The following is a 21,447-nucleotide window of genomic DNA, read 5'->3' as shown; positions in this document are numbered from 1 at the left end:
AAGTAACAATCACACTATATGTGTACCAGATAGTGACCATCATCAAGAAGAGTCTAAATTAAACTATCAAGTTCCTTGCACAAATTTGGCAGTATTTAAGTAAATTCAGTTACCAAAAACTAAATGTAAATTGTTTAGTCCTTCACGGGTGTTTATGGAGGGATATGGACATTGTGTTGGCAGAAGGGATTAGTTTAGTTAAGCATTTAATTAATTTAACACAACATAGTCAGCTGAAGGGTCTGTTCCTTTGTTGTACTGTTCTGTGTCCTATGTTCTCTCCATTGGAATTAGTGGACTGTTCATTTGTCCGTAAGCAAATTTTGCAGCATAAATATTAGTTCACTGAAGCAAGTTTCCTTTGCTGTTCGACTCCAGAATGTTGCAGTGCAGTGCAATGGGGAAATTAAAGAAGAATGTTCAGTAAGCTTGGGATTTTGGCGTTTGCAGGAACATTTTGTACTTGGTAGCACTTACGTGGAAAACTGCCAGCTTTTCACTGCAGAACAGGCAGCTGTGGATCAAACCACAAATCTCCATTTTCTCTTTTTCCATTGTTGTTGGATGACAGTTTGAAAAACTAGCAACAGAAATCTACACTCATGCCACGTGCAAATGACTGCGTTGCTGCTGATTTGGATATGAAACTACTGTACCTGTTCAAGTGATTCACTGTTTTCTGGAGGCTTTAACTTTTTAAAAAATGTTAATATGTCATTTGTTTGTAGAGCTGTGTCCTTGAATTATTTTAGGGAAGAGGTAGTCAGATACCTGATATGCAAGGGGATGAGAAGTTACTGTGGGGTAGATGGGAATGTGAAGCTGAGGTTATGGTCGGTTCAGCATGATCTTATTAAATGGCTGAGTGGGTTTGAGTGAACTATTTCTGCTCTTAATTCATACGTTCCTGTGTTTTAAAATTGAGATTTGTAATAATGTCAAGTATAAGTTCGTGACCAACCAAAGGTCATGCTATCCAGTTGTTTTAATACTTGTTAATTTTGTTTCAATTCTGTGATATGATAGTTTGAAGATGATGTGCTGCTTTATGAAAATAACATTCTTTGTGTTGTGGTTCTCTTGGATCCTGTGTGAAAAGTGCATTTTTTTTAGTGAAATATAGCAAAGCAAAGTAAATCAAAGATAGTAAAATCCACCATTTTTAAAAAAAAACTTTTTTAACTCACTTCGTGAGTTATTCCTCTTTTCAAATTTGTAGCCTGGGTCTTGTGGTTAGCAGCAAAGCACTGACTTCAAGGAAAACTATTCGCAATGAAGTATTATTGCCATATATTTCACAAATTAGTTACTTTCTGTCATCAGTTCAAGGAGATCCCTGGAACTTGTTAACTGTTATGTCATCAAGCTTCATGAGAGGCTGATCATAATGTCTCATAGGCACCAAAGGAAGAAGTACAATTTCCTCCTCCAAAATACAGAAAGCTGTATAAAATTGGAACATACCGATAAAGTTTTATGAGGGAGTTATATCCACAAAGAGAAAATTTAATTTTGTATCCGAAAAAGTTTACTGAGCAGTGTAGAGGTGAAATAAAATCAAGAAGTCCGGAGTAGTAGAGAGAAGCTTTTTTGCGCAGTACTAATTAATCAGTAGAACAGCCCAGAAACTCTGAGACTGTTCTGCCCAAGCACAGTTTCCCTCTGTTTATATACTTTTAATGTACATTACAGGATCAAGTAAAACAGATATCTTTTGTTTATTCAATCATTCCCCCATGTCTTTGCACCAGAGGTGTTAATTTAATCTCTGCTCTTCTTCCTTGGTCACATCAATTGGTCCTGCCCTCATCTCATCCTGTCTTTGGTTAGTATTAATCAGATTAATTTTACAATACTTCATCAAATATTTCACAATGGTTTTCAGAGACATTTCAGATTTAATTAAGAGGTTCTTGCAAGACTCCCTTTCTTTCCCAGCATTCCAAGGTGCAGCTATACCCAAGGACAAATAGCAATTGCTTCTGTTCCACCCTTAACCCTTGGGTCTAACTATTAGTTTTGCTAATTCCTTTATTCCCTTCTCCAAGCAGTAATCATGGCTGCTTATGCCATTTTTAAAAAAACTTCCTTGCACCTCATGCAACAAAATGTCATACTTTTGGACATTTCAGAGTAAGATTAATAAAAGACTAAACTATTGGTCATTTTATAGGATGTTCATGATGCCAAATATTGTAAAACAATGCTGTAGGAGAGTTGAATCACTGTCAACGATTATGGGATCTTCACGTAAGCTGTGAATGCGTGGAATTCTTGAAGTTGTTGTCAGTTTCAAGATCTAATATTGGCAAGGGCCAGTAGTTCATTATTAAGGTGAGAGACCATTGGCCCTCAGCAAAATTGCCATTCCCTGTGCAAACCTTCAGGACTGGAGGCAAATCCAATCTAAATCTTCTTTCATTAAAGCTGCTTCTTAATACCTCTTCAGACTGTATACTACCTTGCATTAATATTTTATGCTGAGTAGTAATTTAAGGGACTCGCGCTTTTTTTTTGCATATTTTACAGTTGCACCACAAAATGACATTGAAATTTTGATTCCATATCTTATCTATGTGACAACCGTTTTAAAAAAACATAAGCTTTGGTTTATTTATCCTAAGAACACCTTCAATTGAATTATTTTCATATGTGATCATGCATGAATGTGGATTATGAAGTGCAAAACAACAAAAAATGCAATTATATTTGCTTCTGTGCTATGTGACTGTGATTCCGACTCAATGACTCTATGTTGTAGTTTGCATGTGGTGTGCTATGTTGTAGTTTGCATGTGGTGTGCTTGAACTATGTTAAAATGCAAAAGTAGAATACAATGAATGCTGGAAATCTGAAATTAAAACAAAAAATGCTTGAAATGCTCTGTGTGGAGAAAATTATAGTTCCCGTTTCAGGTTGGTGACTTTTCAAATCAACAAGTTTTAAGAAGTTGTTGTATTTTTGTTGGATAGTTACATAATATATTAATTAAGGTGGCTTACCCATGTTTTTTAACTCATTTTGGATTCTCTGCTAAAAATGTTAATTTTAATTGCAGCACCTGTAATCAATCAAGCGTCAACCAAGTTATTTTCTTGTTCTGTTTAGACATTCAAGTCTGTAGTTGGAAAGACTGTGCTTCATTTATTAATTGCAATAGAATTCTTCGTGGATAAACAGCTGAATTTTATACCTGGGGACAGTGCTTTCCAGGTCTACCAGGTAGGACAGTGTTCAACATTTCTGTAATGTCAGAAAATGATAATAAAATATTTCAACTTTATGAAATGGAAGTATTTTATAAAATTAGACCTGAAATATTTGAAAATGATTGTTTTGTAATAGGTATGATCCCTGAGACGTTATTGTAGTGTTGATAATTGTATAAGCTGAGGCACACATCATTGACCTCATTTCTGCAATAAAACCACAACTGCCCCATATTCTTTGCTAGGTGACTGTCTGATTGAAGCTAACCTCACCAATCTCCTTTGGTCTTGCCAGCATTATTGTTTGCATTAACTATGTCAATGGAGCAGCATTCATCCACTTCTTCATCTTCCTCCGGAATACATGCTCACCATGAAACAAGGCTTTTGATTCCATTAGTTTATTGACAGTGAATTGACTGAAATTTCATTCTTGAATGACAACATCTTAGTCCTTGTTGTTCTCTCTCCATCCTAATATGCTTTCTAACAATGTATTCTGGTAATATTTCTTAAATTACCACAATCATCTCGTCAAGTTACACATTCTTTGTTCATCAAACATCTCATCCTACCTTTTTTTTATTATACATCCCATTGTGTTCCCCCATTTAAATTTTAAAGGTCTTTTTCTAATGTAACTCCCTTCCCCCTCCACACCCCCACCCATCCTGATTTCTACTCGCAAAATCGTTTCTCAGCCTGTTTGCTATGATGCCGCTCATCCATGGTGATTGCAGTTTCTAATGTAGCTCTCCTTTCCCTCTGTCTCAATTTTCTGTACTAGTTAATCTCTTGCACCCATATGCAAGGACACTTCCTGACCATGCCATCTTCCTTGGTCACTTTCTAATATCTTTCACAACCTATATTTCTGTATTGTCAACTTCATGAAGATAGTACATCGCACATTATTTGTAACTGCACTTGACGATGCCAAACATCTTGCCTTCCATTTGTAAGAAAATCTCAGCATCTGCTAATATTTTAGTCACTTGTTTGCTCTGCTTGGTTGCCTTTAAACCCAGCAAAATATTTATTCTCCCCATTTACTCACTGTCATCCACTTAGCTCTCTCAAATTCCAGGTTGTGCAGACTAACTCAAGTATGTGGTGAATAGTTGTCTTAGCGATACTTCATCAAATCAGCTGGTCCGGGATTACTTCCTGTGTCACGCAGGAGTGAGTTTAGAAATGGGAAGGCAGAACAGCTAAGTGCATGGCCAAGGAGCTGGTGCAGGAGCCAGGGCTTCAGATATTTGGATAATTGGAATGTCTTCAGGAGCAGGGGTGATCTCTACAAGAAGAATTTGAGTTACACCTAAACTAGAGGGGGATTAATATCCTAGCAGGAAGTCTTGCCAGTGGTGCTTGAGGTGGTTTAAACTAGTGATGCAGGGGGTGGGAGCCAAAATGACAGTGCAGCAGGAGGGAAGAGAGAAATATATGTAGTAAATGGACAGGCAAGTCTAGGATGCAGAGCAGCCAGGGATGGGTGGGGTGCAAAAGAGGGCTGGTGGGCTAAACTGCATTTACTTTAATGCAGGGAGCGTGGATCAGCATGTGAGATTATAATATTGTGGCAACCACTGAAACGGGCCTGAGGGAAGGGCGGGAATAGCAGCTCAGTGTTCCTGGGTGTAGTATTCTCAGGTGTGACCGCGGGGAGGGGGGGGGCGGGGGGGCACGTCCAAAAGGGAGGAGATGTTGCACTGCTGATTAGCGAGAGCATTACAGCAATATTGAGGGAGAATATACTGGAGGGATCAGCAAATGAAACTTAGAAATAAGAAAGCGGCAATCACTTTGATGGGATTATACTACAGGCCTCCAAATAGTCAGCAGGACTTGGAAGAACAAATATGTACACAAACAGCAGCGTGATGTAAAAGCCATAAGGTTGTTGTAGTGGGTGATTTTAATTTTCTGAATATTGACAGCGATTGCCTGAGTATAAGAGGTCTAGATGGGGTGGGATTTGTTAACTAGGGAAAGAGTAGGTCCCCTCAGGGACCAGAAGGAATGTCTTTCTGTGGATAAGGGGGTTATTTGTGGTGTTCTGAATGAATATTTTGCCAGGGTGAAGGATGGGGAGTTAGGAGATGTGTGCGCTGGTAGTCTGAGACATATGTGTATCGGGAAAGAAGAGGTGTTTGAAATACTGATGCACATTAAGGTGGACAAATCCCTGGGCCTGATGCCGTCGATCCCAGGGTATTATGAGAAACAAGGGAGGAGATTGCTGTGGCTCTGAAAGAGATTTTTGCAGGGGGTTAGTCACGGGTGAGGTACCAGAAGACTGGAGAGTAGCTAATATTCCCATATTCAAGAAGGGCAGTACAAATAAGCCAGGAAGCTACAAGCCGGTGAGCCTTGCATCAGAAGTAGGGAAACGATTGGAAAAAATTCTTAAGGATAGGACTTCGGATCACTTGGAAAGGCAGGGACTGATTTGGGGGCATCAGCATGGTTTTGTACTTGGAAGATTCTGCATCACAAATCTGATTTATGGAGTTTACAAAAAAAAATTGAAGGCGGCAAGGTGGTGGGGACGTGGTATACATGGACTTTAGCAAGGCTTTTGACAAGGTATTGCACAGTGGACTGGTCCAGAAAGTTAGGGCATATGTGCTCCAAGGTGTTTTGGTAAATTGGTTCCAAAATTGGCTGGTGATCGGAGGCAGAGAGTAGTGGTGGACGGTTGTTTTTCTGACTGGAAAACTATAAACAGTAATGTACTGCAGGGATTGATTCTGGGACCTGACTTGGATGAGAATGTCTCCATGGGAGTGCAGGACGCTGAAGGGTGACTTTATAGAGATGTATAAAATTATGAGGGGCATACATAAGTAGACAGTCACAGTCTTTTTCCCCAGGGTAGGGGAGTCTAAAACTAGAGGTTTAAGGTGAGGGGGAAATATTTAAAGATGATCTGAGGGGCAAGTTTTTCCACACAGAAAGGTGGGTATATGGAACAAGCTGCCAGAGGAGGTGGTAGAGGCAGATCCAATCAGTGTTTAAAAAAATAATTGGACAGATACATAGATAGGAAAGGAATAGCGGGAAATGGGCCAAAGGCAGGAAAATCAGATTAGCATAGATAGGCTTCTCGGTCAGCATGAACGAGTTGGGCTGAACGTCCCGGACTATTGGTGAGCTTTATTGCTGGTTGCTTCACTCTCTTCTGACAAATCCACCTGATCTTCAGTATTATCCTGAAAAGATAACGATTGGCATTTTATCCCCATGACCAACCACCTTCTCAAATTATACTCCTTTGCTTACTTCACCTTCTCTTTCTAACAAGTATGAACTCATGGGCTTCTTTATTAAGGTTGAGATCGTTTGTTAAGACAATGTGCTATTTTTCCAGCATTATCTTTCCTACCATGGCAAACTTTGCATGTGCCCCAGCTCTGCTTTCAAAGCAGTGTCATTGATTGGAACCCTTTCACCTCCTTTTACCCTGTTCTTATTACACTCCTTGTTATAAGACCTTGTATTCCTGGTCCCTATACAAGCTAGCCCAACGTCTTGCTTTGGGTAGTATAACATATGTTTTCAAACTTGTCATTATCACATTCTTTCTGAAGAAATCCATCCTTTAAATACACATTCCATTTCCAATTTCTCTCTCAACTCCTTAAGCATGTCTCATCTTTTGTATATCTTTACCCATCATTTTCAAATTCACTATTTGAATCTCTTCAGTTTGCCACACTGGTATTTTTGCTTTTCATTTATCCACCTTTTCAACAGATGCCTAGAGAAAATTTAATCTCTACATTTGAATGACATGCCCAAAGACTTTGATTATTACTAATTTTTAACAAAAAATCAAAAACACAATTATTTATATTTAACTAATGACCAATGTGTGAGTACTGTCTTATAAAAAGGTATCTGAAAAGGTAATTCTGGATGATTTGCATGTGGTGTGTTTGTTTAAATGGTAAGGGAGTGCTGTTGTGGAATAAGCTAAAATTGGACATGAATTATAGTTCAGAAAGCATGTTAAATTAATGCTTTTGAAGTTTGTATTTTCTTTCTTAAAAGGTCTTAGACATGCTTAAGATTAGTAAATTTCCTTAATTTGTCTTTTTATTGTCCTGAATAGAGTTTATCTTCAATGTGCCTATCAGTTATTTGCACTCTTACCAATGTTGCCAATGAAGACCTGATGGGGACCTGATTTTGGGGACCTGATGCGTAATCATTGACCTTACTGGTACAAGCCATAAGCAGGGTGAACAGGCTCCCAAACCGACTTAACGTTGGACTCTTTTCCATAGTTTTTTAAATCGTAAATTTAAGCCACCATTCAGTCTCTTGATGGACTAAATTTTTTTCCTTGGCCCTCCAGAAATGATATATTCTACTCTTTCATTTGACTGATTGTCTTCACTTTAATCTTATTGCCTTTCTTAAACTAACTTCCACTTGGAAATCGTCAATGGAACTCTCAATATTTGCACATTAAGCCAGGAAAGTGTGAAATCAGGGGAAAACAGAATAACTGGGAAGATCATACGTAAAACATTGGAAGCAAATAGAAAGAAAAGTTACTATAAATATTGACTGCGGCCTCAGTAATATTTATAGAAACTTTGGTTCTGTCCTGCGGTGCTGTCTGTGTGGAGTTTGCACATTCTCCCTGTGACATTGTGCATTTCATCCCACATCCACAATGTGCAGGTTGCTAAGTTAATTAGCCACTGTAAATTGTCTTTAGTGTGTAGGTATGTGGTAGGATCTGGGAAGGCAGTTGATGAGAATATGGGGAGAATAAAATGGGTTGGGGCAAGATTAGTATAGAATTGGGTGGTTGATGATTGACGTGAACTCAGTGGGCTAAAGCTGCATCTCTCTATGACTCTGACTTGATGACTTTATAAAATGTAAAAGAGATAGTTGGGTAGAATGAAGTTAGAAGGGTTGGTGAAAGAAAGTATCTGCCCCCACAACCTCCAAACAAGCTGCCAGAGGGAGTAGTGGAGGCAGATACTGTTACAATGTTTAAAAGGCATTTGGACAGGTACTTGGAAAGGAGTAAATGGATAAGGGCTTAACGCGGGCAAATGGGATTAACATTGATAGGCATTATGGTTGGCGTGGATGAGGTGGGTCGTAAGGGCCCGATTCTATGATTTTATGATTCTATGAAAATTGCCAAGTTTTAAAAATTTTCTTTATGCTCAGAAGACAAGGGTTATTGCAGCTGGTGGATAGATGCAACTTTCATATCTGATGAGTGAGCATGGCTTTAAGATGAGCAGGAATTTCCAGGCATCCCTACCTCAATAATAGGGATGAATAACTAGGGCAAGAAAACAATATCTCATGGGATTGGTGGGTTCATATTTATTGCTGGTGCTTTTTCCTGCAGATTAGAACTACTTGCTGGTGGCATGCCTGAGTGAACAGCCAAACAAAGGCCGTCCCTTACGCAAGCAACACATTTGTTAAAACTGTTCTCAGTTTGAACCTGCAGAACTTTGCCTCACTGGCAAGATTTGATTTCATTTAGTATTAGTCTAAATTTAAGATTTACCTTTTCAGTTAATGAGAGTAATGTGTTTTCCCTCATCCAAGGCAAATGCTACTGCCTCATTTCAGCCATTTCATACTATCTGCTTTGTGGTTTGAATTAAAACAGCTTAAGTGTTGTTCAGCATACATCTCCTATAACCTTCAGAAAATAAAACCATTGTTGATCTGAAATACATAGCCAATGTCTCCATCAACTTCAGAAAATAATTACTCATTTAAGGGTAACTTAATAACTAAGATCTAAAGTTAACTTAATTAAATTATCATTTACGTTTCTGAGACAAGATCATTGTAAGGTTCTGTGTTTGTGGGTTATACATAGGAAGTAGCTGAATATTGTAATTATTTAACATTAAGCCCATGTTGTTGAAAATTTGCCAATAAGGACGAAGAAACAGCAAGTTCTTCACCATAATCTGTTGTGCAAGTTCCATTAAGGTCAGTTTATGGTTGTGATAACTAGAAAGCAGGGAAAGCAAAAATTTCAGGTGAAGTTGATTGACAAATTAAGAAGTCATACAGAATTCAGGCATTAACTTCTACCATGTTGATGAACATCCAACTTCAGGGCAGATATCTGCAACAGCAATGTTCTCAACATGCTCTAAGACTTGGACTGCTTGAAACTTAAAACAGGAATAGTCCTTAAGCTTGAGACTTTTCCAAAATGTGTATATAAAAGATCCTTGGAATTTCCTGGCCAAGAAGAATCTATTAATTAATGATGACAAGGAGGAGATGGAAGTGGTTTAGGGAAATGAATTGAAAACCACAAGATGCACTGCCCAGAACTACCTTGTGCTTAGCACCAGTCGTTGAAAAAGGGATTATTCCTAAGGTGAATACAACAAAGAACATGATAGAAAGAGATGGTGTACCATCATCAGACAGGGTACTGCATGGCAGCAATGAGCCATTTTGTGGAAGCTACACTATGCTATTTTTTGATAAAAAGAGGACTAAATGAGTGAATAGTATCAGCAAGAAATTTTCAGTAACGAATATATTTTGAGGTTGGAAAAATATTTGTGGTATCAAAGTTGAGATATTTTACAGCTTGTTGAGTGCTGATTTATTTTTCATATGTCATTTATACAGAGAAAGGTGTTCTTTCTTGTGCTCACAGGACATGAGACATGAAGAAAACTCACTGTCCTTGGGTGTGAGAATTTTCTTGACAGAGTTGAATTTAAGTTGTTTAAGAAGCAACTAAATTTGTTTTTGCTTGAAATTATTAAAACATTTGGCACTGAGAAACTAGAAATACACAAGCTTAAGATACAAAAATATAATTTAGCCCAAGGCTTTAGAATTGGGGTATAATTAGGTATTAGCACCCAATTTGTATTGTAATCTCGCTGTTCATGTTTGTTTGTCTTGGATGTTCCTGGAGTTGTTGAAGTATTATATCCACACTTAAAGGTTGCTTGAGTGCTATGGATTTGATAAAATTTTCTGATTAAAGATGGTGCAATTTGAATGTAATGTGTTGGATTTATAGTATAGAAACTGTTGCTCTAGTTTAGAAAAGGGAACAGGAAACGAAAGAAGACAACTTGATGTTTAAAATTAAGCCTATAGTATATTTGAACTCTAATTTTACTGTCAAGAGAAATTGACATACCAGAATCATAGAAGTGTTACAGAGCAGGAGGAGCCATTTGGCCTTTGGAATCTGTATCAGCTTTTGGTAGAGTCTCATCTATTAAGTCTCATTGCCCACTCTTTTCCCTTGTATGTGCATATACTTATATTTTCAAATATCTATTCAATTCCCTTTTGAGAACCACGATCTGCATCCACCCTGGTTTGAGGCAGTGGATTACACATTACAACTGCTCATGACATGAAACTTTTTCTGGGATTTTTTCTCTCACTTTAAATCTGCATTATCTGACCCTTGACCACTCTGCTGTTTCAGGGGATAGTTTCTATTTGTTTATCTTAACTAAACTGGTCGCAATCTTGTATGCTTCTGGCAAACCTTTCAACCTACTCTGCTCCAAGGAGAATAATCTCAGACTTGCCTGTCTATCCATGTAATTGAAATCCTTCATTCTTGGAACCATCCCACAAATATTTTTCTGCACCCTCCCTGGGGCTTTAACATCCTTCATATTGATCCTGTGACCATAAACAAATATTTTGGTTGTGGCCTAATTAGTGTTACACAAATGTTCAATTTAACCTCCTTGCTATGTACTCTGTGCCTTTATTTATGAAACCTGGATTCCATATGTCTTATTAACTGCTTTCTCAACCTGCCTTCAAATAATTCTGTACATAGCCAGCTTTCTCTGTTCCTGCACCCTCTTTAGAATTGTATCATTCTCTATGTTTCCCTCCTCATTCCAATTTCACGACATATGTCAGTGATAATAAATCTGATTCTGACCTTTTTATTCTATTGACTTCAGTTTTGCTAATCAGCCTTTTCTCAGAGACTTGGTCAAACGTTTTCTGAAAATCCAAACGGACAACATTTATTGCACAATTTTCAACTTTTTTGTCACCAAAGCGAAAGATCTGTCAAACATATTCTTGCCTTTAGTAAATCCATGCTGCTGGTCCTTTACTTTCAGTATTCTCCCTGTGACTATTTTTTCAGTTCAATGTTTCCCCATCATCAAGATTAAACTAACTGGTCTTTAGTTACAGGGTTTATCCTTAAGCCACATTTCAAACAACAGCAGAGGAAGGCAGCATGAGAAGATTATGGACATTGCTTCTAAAATTGCCACCCCCCCCCCCCCCCCACTTCAATTTCATTCAGACTGGGTAATTTATACCCTTTAATCTTAGTATATCGAGTACTTTCTCATTAGATTTCATGGCTTCTGCTATATTTACTACCTTCCCTTTTGTCAATTCTTGCCAGCATCCTCTTGATAAATTACAGGGCCAAAATACTTATTAACTATTCCAGCCATGCCCTCTGTCTCCATACAGAAGTCAACATTTTGATCCCTAATTAATCCCTGCTTTCTAATTACAAACAGATTTTCAGGTCATTTTTATGTTTGTCTGTTACCATGTTTTTTCATCCCTATTACATGCTTTTTCACTTTCCTGTGAACTACTGCTTCACAACCTATATGCTCTAGTGGGTCACACTTCCAGCTGGCAGTATTATGTGAGCGACAACTTAATTCACATTAGGTATAGCAATGTACTGATTGGGCTACATGCTGAGCACCACTGCTGTGAAATTTCAGTATTCAGCTTGGTTCTCACTAGTATTATTAACCTAATGTGCCAAAAGTCCCTTTCTCTGCTTCATGATAATATCTATCTTTTTCACCTACCAGGGAATTGATTGCAGTGCCTTTTTGCTGCAATGGGGATTACCTAGACTGTACCCATATCAGTTAAACTTTAAAGACTATCCATTGTTCTATTTTGTCTGCCAATTTTTTATTCCCGTTATCCCTGACAGTTCCCCCCTCATTCCATTTGAAGTTGCCTTTCCTTCAGCTGAGAAGTTCTCATTTAGGTTGCTCTTTGCTCTTGATCCTTGCAAGCTTAGACTTAGAGTACTATGAGCATTGTACCCTAAGTTCTACCCTGCAGAAAGGGTGGATAATGTAGAGGGATCCTCTGTAGAGTCAGCATGGGTGGAAGTTAGGAACAAGAAAGGAGCAGTTACTCTACTGGGAGTATTCTAGAGGCCCCCGGGTAGCAGCAAAGTAACTGAGGAGCAGATTGGGAGGCAGATTTTGGAAAGATGCAAGAATAATAGGGCTGTTATCTTGGGAGACTTCAACTTCCCAACTGTTGATTAGCACATGCTTAGTAGCAAAGGTTTAGACAGGGCAGAGTTTGTAAAGTGTGTTCAGGACGGATTCCTGTCACAGTATGTTGACAGGCCGACTAGAGGGAATGCCATATTAGATCTAGTATTAGGTAATGAACTGGGTCAGGTGACAGATCTCTCAGTGGGTGAGCATTTGGGGGACAGTGACCACTGCTCCATAACGTTTAGCATTGTCATGGACAAGGATTGGAGCAGAGAGGACAGGAAGATATTTAATTGGGGAAGGGCAAATTATGAGGCTATAAGGCTAGAACTTGCAAGTGTGAATTGGGATGAGATTTTTGAAGGGAAATGTACTATGGAGATGTGGTCGTTGTTCAGGGATCTCTTGCAGGAGGTTAGGGATAAATTTGTCCCAGTGAGGCAGAGAAGGAATGACAGGGTGAAGGAACCATGGGTGACGAGAAGTGGAACAACTAGTTAGGAAGAAGAAGGCAGCATACATAAGGTTTAGGAAGCAAGGATCAGATAAGAGAGGAATATAGGGTAGCAAGGAAGGAACTTAAGGGGCTGAGGAGAGCAAGAAGGGGACATGAAAAGGCCTTGGTGAGTAGGGTTAAGGAAAATCCCAAGGCTTTTTCACTTATGTGAAGAGCAGAAGGATGACGAGAGTGAAGGTAGGACCGATTAGAGACAAAGGTGGGAAGATATGCCTGGAAGCTGTGGAAGTGGGTGAGGTCCTCAATGAATACTTCTCTTCAGTATTCACCAAGGAGACGGGCCTTGATGATGCTGAGGACGGTGTTAGTAAGGTTAATGTTCTGGACCGTGTAGATATCAAGAGGGAGGATGTGTTGGAGCTGTTAGGAAGTAATTAGGACAGAAAGTCCCTGGGGCCTGACAGAATATTCCCCAGGCTGCTCCGCGAGGCGAGGGAGGAGATTGCTGAACCGTTGGCTAGGATCTTTGAGTCCTCGTTGTCCATGGGAATGGTAGCGGAGGATTGGAGGGTGACAAATGTTGTCCCCTTATTCAAAAAAGGAAGTAGGGATAGTCCAGGGAATTACAGACCAGTGACCCTTACTTCTGTGGTGGGCAAGCTGTTGGAAAAGATTCTTAGAGATAGGATCTATGGGCATTTAGAAGATCATGGTCTGATCAGGGACAGCCAACATGGCTTTGTGAAGGGAAGATCTTGCCTCACAAGCCTGATAGGGTTCTTTGAGGAGGTGACCAGGAAGATTGATGAGGGTAGTGCAGTAGATGTGGTCTACATGGATTTTAGTAAGGCATTTGACAAGGTTCCACATGGTAGGCGGCTTCAGAAGGCATGTGATCCAGGGAGGCTTTGCCGTGTGGATTCAGAATTGGCTTGCCTTTAGAAAGCAGAGGGTTGTGGTGGAGGGAGTACATTCAGATTGGAGGGCTGTGACTAGTGGTGTCCCAAAAGGATCGGTTCTGAGACCTCTAATTTTCATGATTTTTATTAATGAGCTGGATGAAGGGGTAGAAGGGTGGGTTGGCAAGTTTGCAGACGACACAAAGGTTGGTGGTGTTGTGGATAGTGTGGAGGACTGTCAAAGATTGCAGAGGGACATTGATAGGATGCAGAGCTGGGCTGAGAGGTGGCAGATAGAGTTCAATCCGGAGACGTGTGAGGTGGTACACTTTGGAAGGACAAACTCCAAGGCAGAGTACAAAGTTAATGGCAGGATTCTGGGGAGTGTGCAGGAGCAGAGGGATCTGGGGGTTCATCGCCACAGATTCCCGCAAGTTGCCTCACAGATGGATAGGGTAGTTAAGAAAGCTTATGGGATTTTAGCATTCATAGGTCGTGGGATCGAGTTTAAGAGCCGCGAGGTGATGATGTAGCTCTACAAAACTCTGGTTAGACCACACTTGGAGTACTGTGTCTAGTTCTGGTCACCTCATTATAGGAAGGATGTGGAAGCGTTGGAAAGGGTGCAGAGGAGATTTACCAGGATGCTGCCTGGTTTAGAGAATATGCATTATGAGGAGAGACGAGAGGAGCTAGGGCTTTACTCATTGGAGAGAAGGAGGATGAGGGGAGACGTGATGGAGGTATACAAAATATTAAGAGGAATAGATGGAGTAGACAGCCAGCGCCTCTTTCCCAGGGCACCAATGCTCAATACGAGAGGGCATGGCTTTAAAGTAATGGGTGGGAAGTTCAAGGGAGATAATCAGAGGAAGGTTTTTTACCCAGAGAGTGGTTGGGGCATGGAATGCGCTACCTGGGGCGGTGGTGGAGGCAGGTATGTTGGTCAAATTCAAGAGATTGCTAGATAAGCATATGGAGAAATTTAAAATAGAGAGAGATGTCGGGGGAAGGGTTTAGATAGTTTTTAGGCGAGGTTTAAAGGTCGGCACAACATTGTGGGCCGAAGGGCCTGTATTGTGCTGTACTGTTCTATGATTAAATATTCCCAGAGTGCCCCTTGGTACATTTCATTGCCCAGAAGCACATCCATCACCATCTCCTCCTCCTCTTCCTCCTCTGGAGTGTGAACATAGAGATCGAGAAAATTCTCATGGAAGTCCCTTCCCCTTCTTTGTCTGAGACGATCAGTTCTATTAATATTGGGGTTACCAGCTGCTGTGCATCTCTTTTGTCATTCTGTAATTTCTCACCAGATTTGCAGTTCTATCTCCTTGTCTCTATTTGGTGACGAGTAGAAAATGCCCAGTGAAGTATTGTTTCTTAACTTTAATTTTATGGATATAGTCTTCGGCCCCTTAAAAACATTTCCAGTACCATATCTTCCTTAATATGCACTAACTTCCACTACCCTTCCTCACCTTTTTCCCCTCCCCTATCTTACCTGGGCATCTTGTAACACAAAATATTTATTGCACAGGCCTGTCCTTTTGTCACATCATTTCCCACATCAGTTTGTTCCTGCAGCCAATCAACCTGTGTAACTGCAATTTGTGCATTTTTGCACATACATGCTAAACCTGTCTTTGAATTTAATTGACTTTCTCAATACTAATCAACAAGTTTGAAAATCTGGGCCTCTGTACCTCCCTCTGCAACTGCATCCTTGACTTCCTTACTGGGAGACTACAGTCAGTGCAGATCAGTAGTAACATCTCCTCCTTGCTGACTGACAATCAACACAGGCACACCTCAAGGAAGCGTGCTTAGCCCACTGCTCCAATCTCTACACGCATGACTGTGTGGCTAGGCACAGATTCAAACATCATCTATAAATTCGCCAATGACACAACTGTTGTTGGCAGAATCTCAGATGAGGAGGAAGAGGCGTACAGGAGTGAGATAGATCGGCTGGTTGTGCGGTGTCGCAACAACAACCTCGCACTCAACGTCAGTAAGACCAATGAATTGATTGTGGACTTCAGGAAGGGGAAGTCGGGAGAACACACACCAGTCTTCATTGAGGAATGAGCAGCTTCAAGTTCCTGGGCATCAACATCTCAGAGGATCTGTCCTGGGCCCAACCCATTGATGCATTCATGAAGAAGGCACGCCTATGAATGGCTCTACTTCATTAGGAGTTTGAGGAGATTTGGTATGTCACCAAAGACCCTTGCAAATTTCTACAGATGTACGGTGGAGAGCATTCTGACTGGTTGCATCACTGCCTGGTACAGATGTTCCAATGTGCAGGATCGAAAGAGGCTGCAGAGGGTTGTAGGCTCAGCCAGCTCCATCACAGACACAACCCTCCCTGCCATTGAGGACATCTTCAAGAGGCGGTGCCTCAAGAAGGTGGCATCCATCATTAAGGACCCTCCCCATCCGGGGAGGAGTTACAGGAGCCTGAAGACCCACACCCAACATTTTAGGAACAGCTGCTTCCTCTCCACCATCAGCTTTCTGAACTGTGCATGAACACTATCTTGTTCCTCTTTTACACTATTTTGTAACTTGTAGTAATTTTTATGTCTGGCACTGTACTGCTGCCACAGAACAACAAATTTCATGACACATATCGGTGATAATAAACCTGATTCTAATAGTGAACTGGTGCTTAATCTAATGCTTTTTATCATTTCCAAATCTCTGTATGCCTTATTTCTTTTCATTTTTCTGATGATAAATGTTGGTGCCCACTTTTTTTTTCCTTTCTGTATCCTGTCCCTCCCCCCCCCCCCCACTCTCTCTCTCTCTCACACACACACACACACACACACACACACACACACACACACACACACACACACACACACACACACACACACACAAAATCGACTATGGCTTTGAGCTGCAATATCAATAGAAGGGACCTGGGTTTGTGTCATCAACTGACTTGCTTGAGAAGACTTGTGCAGTAACATATTGGAGCAACAATTGAAGATGTCAGAAATCCAAACAAAATATAAAATTCTGAAAGCACTCAGTCGGTCAAGCACCATCTATAAAGGAAGAAAGTTGTGTTTCATCAGAACGGGAAAACCGAGAACTGGAGAAAAAGCATGTTTTCAGATGCAGAGGCGAGGGTGAGGCCTGAAATGTCAACTGTCTCTCCCCAAAGATGCTGCTTGATCTGCTGAGTGTTTCCATCATTTTTCTTTCTTTTGTTATATAAATATATAACATATCTACGAACTGAGCCACTGATACAAAGCACCTTATTTATCAGTAAACTTCTTTGTGTAAAATAAGGTTAATCTGTAATCCACAAATGTGGTCACATACATTTAGGTAGTGATTTGCTGAGGTGCTGATAGTAAAGACCTTGGATTAATTCCTCTTTGAGTCTGTGGTGAAATTGCAGAGTTTGTGTCATATAACTGTTCTCTGCAGTTGTACCTCATCTGTCATGAATATTGTAAACTTTTAGTTCTGAGTGCATCTGTGCACCTCTTTTTTTTGGACCACCTGCTGTTCTCAGTTCTGGTAGAATTTCTGGACAATATAAATCTGCACATATTCTGAAATGGTTATTAGTTCAAACAAAATTGTTTGCATCCTATCCTACAATAAGCTGGGATTTCCCCATGCCATCATATGGAATTTTCTTCTGAAGGCAGCAGTGATGGAAACTGTCAGGTTTTGAAATGCAGCAGCAAAAGATAGTGTAGGTTATGTAGCAGCTTTGCAGGACATCCAAGTTTTAAGTATGTTCCTTCCATAACTCATATAGGATCGGTTGAGTAAATAGCTTAAGGAATTGTCAGTGGTTTTTGGTGTCTGTGCCTGTGCAGTTTCTGACTGGTTTTGTGAAATAAAAAAAATCATTTTGTCGGTTGGGCCAGATGTGTGGGAAGAGAAACGGAGTTGACGTTTCAGGTCAAAGACCCTTCGTCAGAACTGGGAAAGAGACAAAAGAAGCTTGTTAAGCTGCAGGGAAGGTGGGGGTGGGGAGGGAGGGAGGGACATCTCTGGTAGGGTAAAACCCAAGTGACCACAGGGTAAACTATAAAAAGATTATCTGGTCAATAGGAACAGTTAGAGAGCAGGTTGGGTTGGACATGTCCTCCACTCTTCAGACCAAGAGGAAGAAAAGGGGGGAAAGAAAAATAAGCCGAGCCAGTCTCACAGTTGGATAAGTCATACAGATAGAATTTGAATCTGTATTTCTGTCTGTATCAGTCATCCACTCATTGGCTTTTTTCCCCATTTTTATTATTCTTTCCCCCCCTCCCCTCTTTTTTTTCCTCTGCAAGTGGAGAGGGGAGGACATGCCCAGCCCCATCTGCTGGCCAGGTCTTTCTGCTCCGCATTTCCAACTCCTACATTCCTTAATCTATGTTCTCACTCTCTATCTGCTCCCATTCATTTATTGACCAGATAACCTTGTTTTACAGTTTATCCCCATTGTCATCCCAGTTTTAATGTATTAAACACATTCCACCACCCCCTCCCTGCAGCCTAACGAGTCTTTTTTTTCTACTTCCCAGTTCGGACAACACAGCTTTGACCTGAAATGTTAGCTCTATTTCTATTCCCACAGACGTAGCCTGACCTACGTATTTCCAGCCTTTTTCTGTTTCTACTTCAGTTTTCTTGTATCTGCAGTTTGTTTTTATTTTGCAGTAATTTTGTAATTTAATTCCATTCCCCAACCACCCCCCCCCCCACCGCCAAAGAGTTGGCAACCCCCATGCAAACCAAATTTTTGACTATCTGAATTCTGATGCATTGATTGAAAATTCAAGTTTTTGAGGTGGGAATGTTTGACTACTTTCAAGGCCTTTGCATTCTTATCAAATTTTGTTGGGAGGTTACTTGTCAACTATGGAAGTTTGGAAGTTAACAAGAACTAGAAAAGACTGACTGGAGAGATTCTGTCCCAATAGATGCTTTAGTATGTTTATGCATCCAGATAGGTCAGAGTAAATTATCAATTTCACAAGTCTTTGTTCTGTGCCTGTGCTTCTCTTAAATGTTGCCAATTTGATGGGGATACATGTGAGAATGTAGTAATTGGAACAAAGTTCACAGTTGGGAATCATTCTAACTTGTGGCTATGCAGATACCATGTGACTATTATGAATAAGTTTCATGCACGAGCAGGGTTTAGAAATGTCATCAATAATGCTGTCCTGTACCAATTGGACTAATAGTCATTCATGTGTTTTTCAAACATGAAACTCCATTTACCTACTTTTTTGAAGTGGGAAAATATCAGTCTGATTTATTTTTTTCATGGTAACGCAGTTGATTTTTTTTCCACCAATGCATTTTTGACAGACAGATTTCTTGCTGAGTAGTGCTCTCATCACAGTTGAGTTCCGTTGGAAAGAGATTTGGAATGCAGCTTTTCCAGCTCTGCAGTGACAATAGACAGATTCATTATTTGCCTTTTCAAGGATTTCTCATGGAATTCAATTTAAATGCGTTTTGTATATAGGCTATTGAAATAGAGTTTTATGGCATTGTTTGGAAAGAAGATACATATGATATGTTGGCAACTTGTTTTTAACAACAGTGCTTTTACATCGGAATGTAAAGTCTACACCAGGTGGACACTTTTGCTCCAGATTCAAGCATCTGCAATATCTCTGAAGCCTACTGTGGCTGTTCTCTCATTGAAATAGAATTCAGCTCTTCTACCTTTGCACTTCGTTTGTTTTTGCTGATGTTTCTTTAAAGCGTTTTGTGTACATGGACATCCAAATCTCTTTGGAGTAAATGCAAATTCAGTCAGCAATGCAGGAGATGGGAGCTACATAGGACTCGGGATGTGTTCATTTGGTATTATAATTATCTGACAAAATGTATTTCTGTGCAAACAGTCCTGCCCATTTCTTTCACCCTTATTTCAAAACCTGTGCCTTTTGCCAATTAATGACAATAGTAATCAAAATATTCTGTTCATGCCACAGCTGCAGATTTATAGTCATTGTATTTAAGTGCTGATCCATAATGTATTTCAATATGTGCATTATCCAATTGCAACAGCATTGTTGAGTCTCAACTCTAATGTTTTGACATTAAAATTGGCCAGATCTGACAAAGGTGGATTACATGATCTTGTATAAACTGTGGAACCTTATTGTGTGCAGTTTTCTGCAGGAAGGCAAAACGTGACATGTATATTGGACTAATGATTTAGTTCAGGATTCAAACTTGGGAAGCTGCAAAAAAAACAAGGCAAAATCTGAGTTAGTTTGGATCATTATGAATTCGTGTGATGAAATAGAACATAAACAAGAAAGGGAAGCAATAGCAGGCCATTCTGCTCATCATGCCTGCCTCACCATTTAGTAATATTGTGGCTGATCTTTTACCTTGATGCCATTTTCCTGCACTGCCCTCCACCCCTCTCTCCCCCACCCCCATCCCTTGATTTCTATCTTAAAAATCCACTCAGTGATGGTTTCCATAGTCCTCTTGAGTTGAGAATTCCAAAGATCACTGCCCTGTGGATGAAGTACTTTCTTCTCATCCCTGTCCCAAACAGCTGACACCTTTGAGACTCTGATGCCTGGTTCTGGATGCCCAACCAGGAGAAGCATCAAACCCTCATGTACCTTGCCAAGCACTAAGAATTGTTTATGTTTAATTAAGATCACCTCTCATTCTTTAAAACTCCAGAGAGTTAGGCTCAATTTACTTAATTTCACCTTGTATGACAGACATGCCATCCCAGGAGTTAATCTGGTAAATTTTCATTGCGCTCCCTCTATCACAAGTATAGCTTCCCTTGTCTAGAGAGATATCAGACCTGTACTCAGTAATCCAGATGCAGCCTCACCAGACCCCAATATATTGAAGCCAGGAGTTTCTTCTTGTACTGAAATCATCATGTAATAAATGCCAGTATACAGCTCATTTTTCTAATTGTTTGTTGTATCTGCATGTTAACTTTCAATGATTCACATACAAGGACACCCACGTCATAGAGTCATATAGCTCAGAAACAGGCCCTTCGTGCACACTGACCCTTTTGCCCATCTACTGTCTCCTTCCATGCCTTGTCTATTCAAGTCAAGTGTGTGTCCAATTTTTTTTTTAAACATAATAATTGTTTCTGACCCACCACTTCCTCAGGCACGGCATTCCATATATTAACCACCCCCTTTGTTTTTAAAAAAAAAACGTAGTCCTCCGATCTCTTAAAACTCCTTTCGTCACAAACTTGTGCCCTCTTGTTTTCGATATCCCCACCGCAGGGAAAATGATTTTGAATACCTACCCTATCTATGCCTCTCACAATCTTCTATCAGGTCACTCCTTGACCCCCTTCACTCCAGGGAAAACAAGCCCAACCTATCCAATCTCTCCCATAACAAGTCATCCTTGATGCAGTATTCTGGTGAATCTCCTCTCCAGCCCAATCACATCCTTCCTATGGTGTGACTGGAACTGCATGCAGTACTCCCAAGTGCAGTCTAACCACTGTTTTGTAAAGTTGCAACTTAATGTCCCAACCCTTGTACTCTTAACACTGTCTGAACACCAACACCTTTCAAGCTCTCATCATTTAAAAAAAATATTCT

The 21,447-nt window shown here is 40.2% G+C and overlaps 1 protein-coding gene across 4 annotated transcripts in view; it reads left to right on the top strand.

Moving 5' to 3' along the window:
* The window catches only part of jmjd1cb (jumonji domain containing 1Cb), a 204,414-nt gene that overhangs the window by 96,159 nt on the left and 86,808 nt on the right, over positions 1–21,447 (top strand). For all 4 annotated transcript variants that reach the window (XR_007957276.1, XR_007957277.1, XR_007957278.1 and 1 more), the window contains one exon: positions 3,109–3,222. Coding sequence is in view for 1 of the 4 variants with exons in the window: in XM_052027380.1 (XP_051883340.1) it covers positions 3,109–3,222 (114 nt within the window). In the remaining 3 variants the exon portion in view is untranslated. The remainder of the gene's footprint in view (positions 1–3,108; positions 3,223–21,447) is intronic.

Source organism: Pristis pectinata, chromosome 12, assembly GCF_009764475.1.
Source record: "Pristis pectinata isolate sPriPec2 chromosome 12, sPriPec2.1.pri, whole genome shotgun sequence".
Taxonomy (NCBI): domain Eukaryota; kingdom Metazoa; phylum Chordata; class Chondrichthyes; order Rhinopristiformes; family Pristidae; genus Pristis; species Pristis pectinata.
The sequence above is the reverse complement of the archived record's forward strand: the minus strand, read 5'-3'. Positions and strand labels throughout refer to the sequence as shown.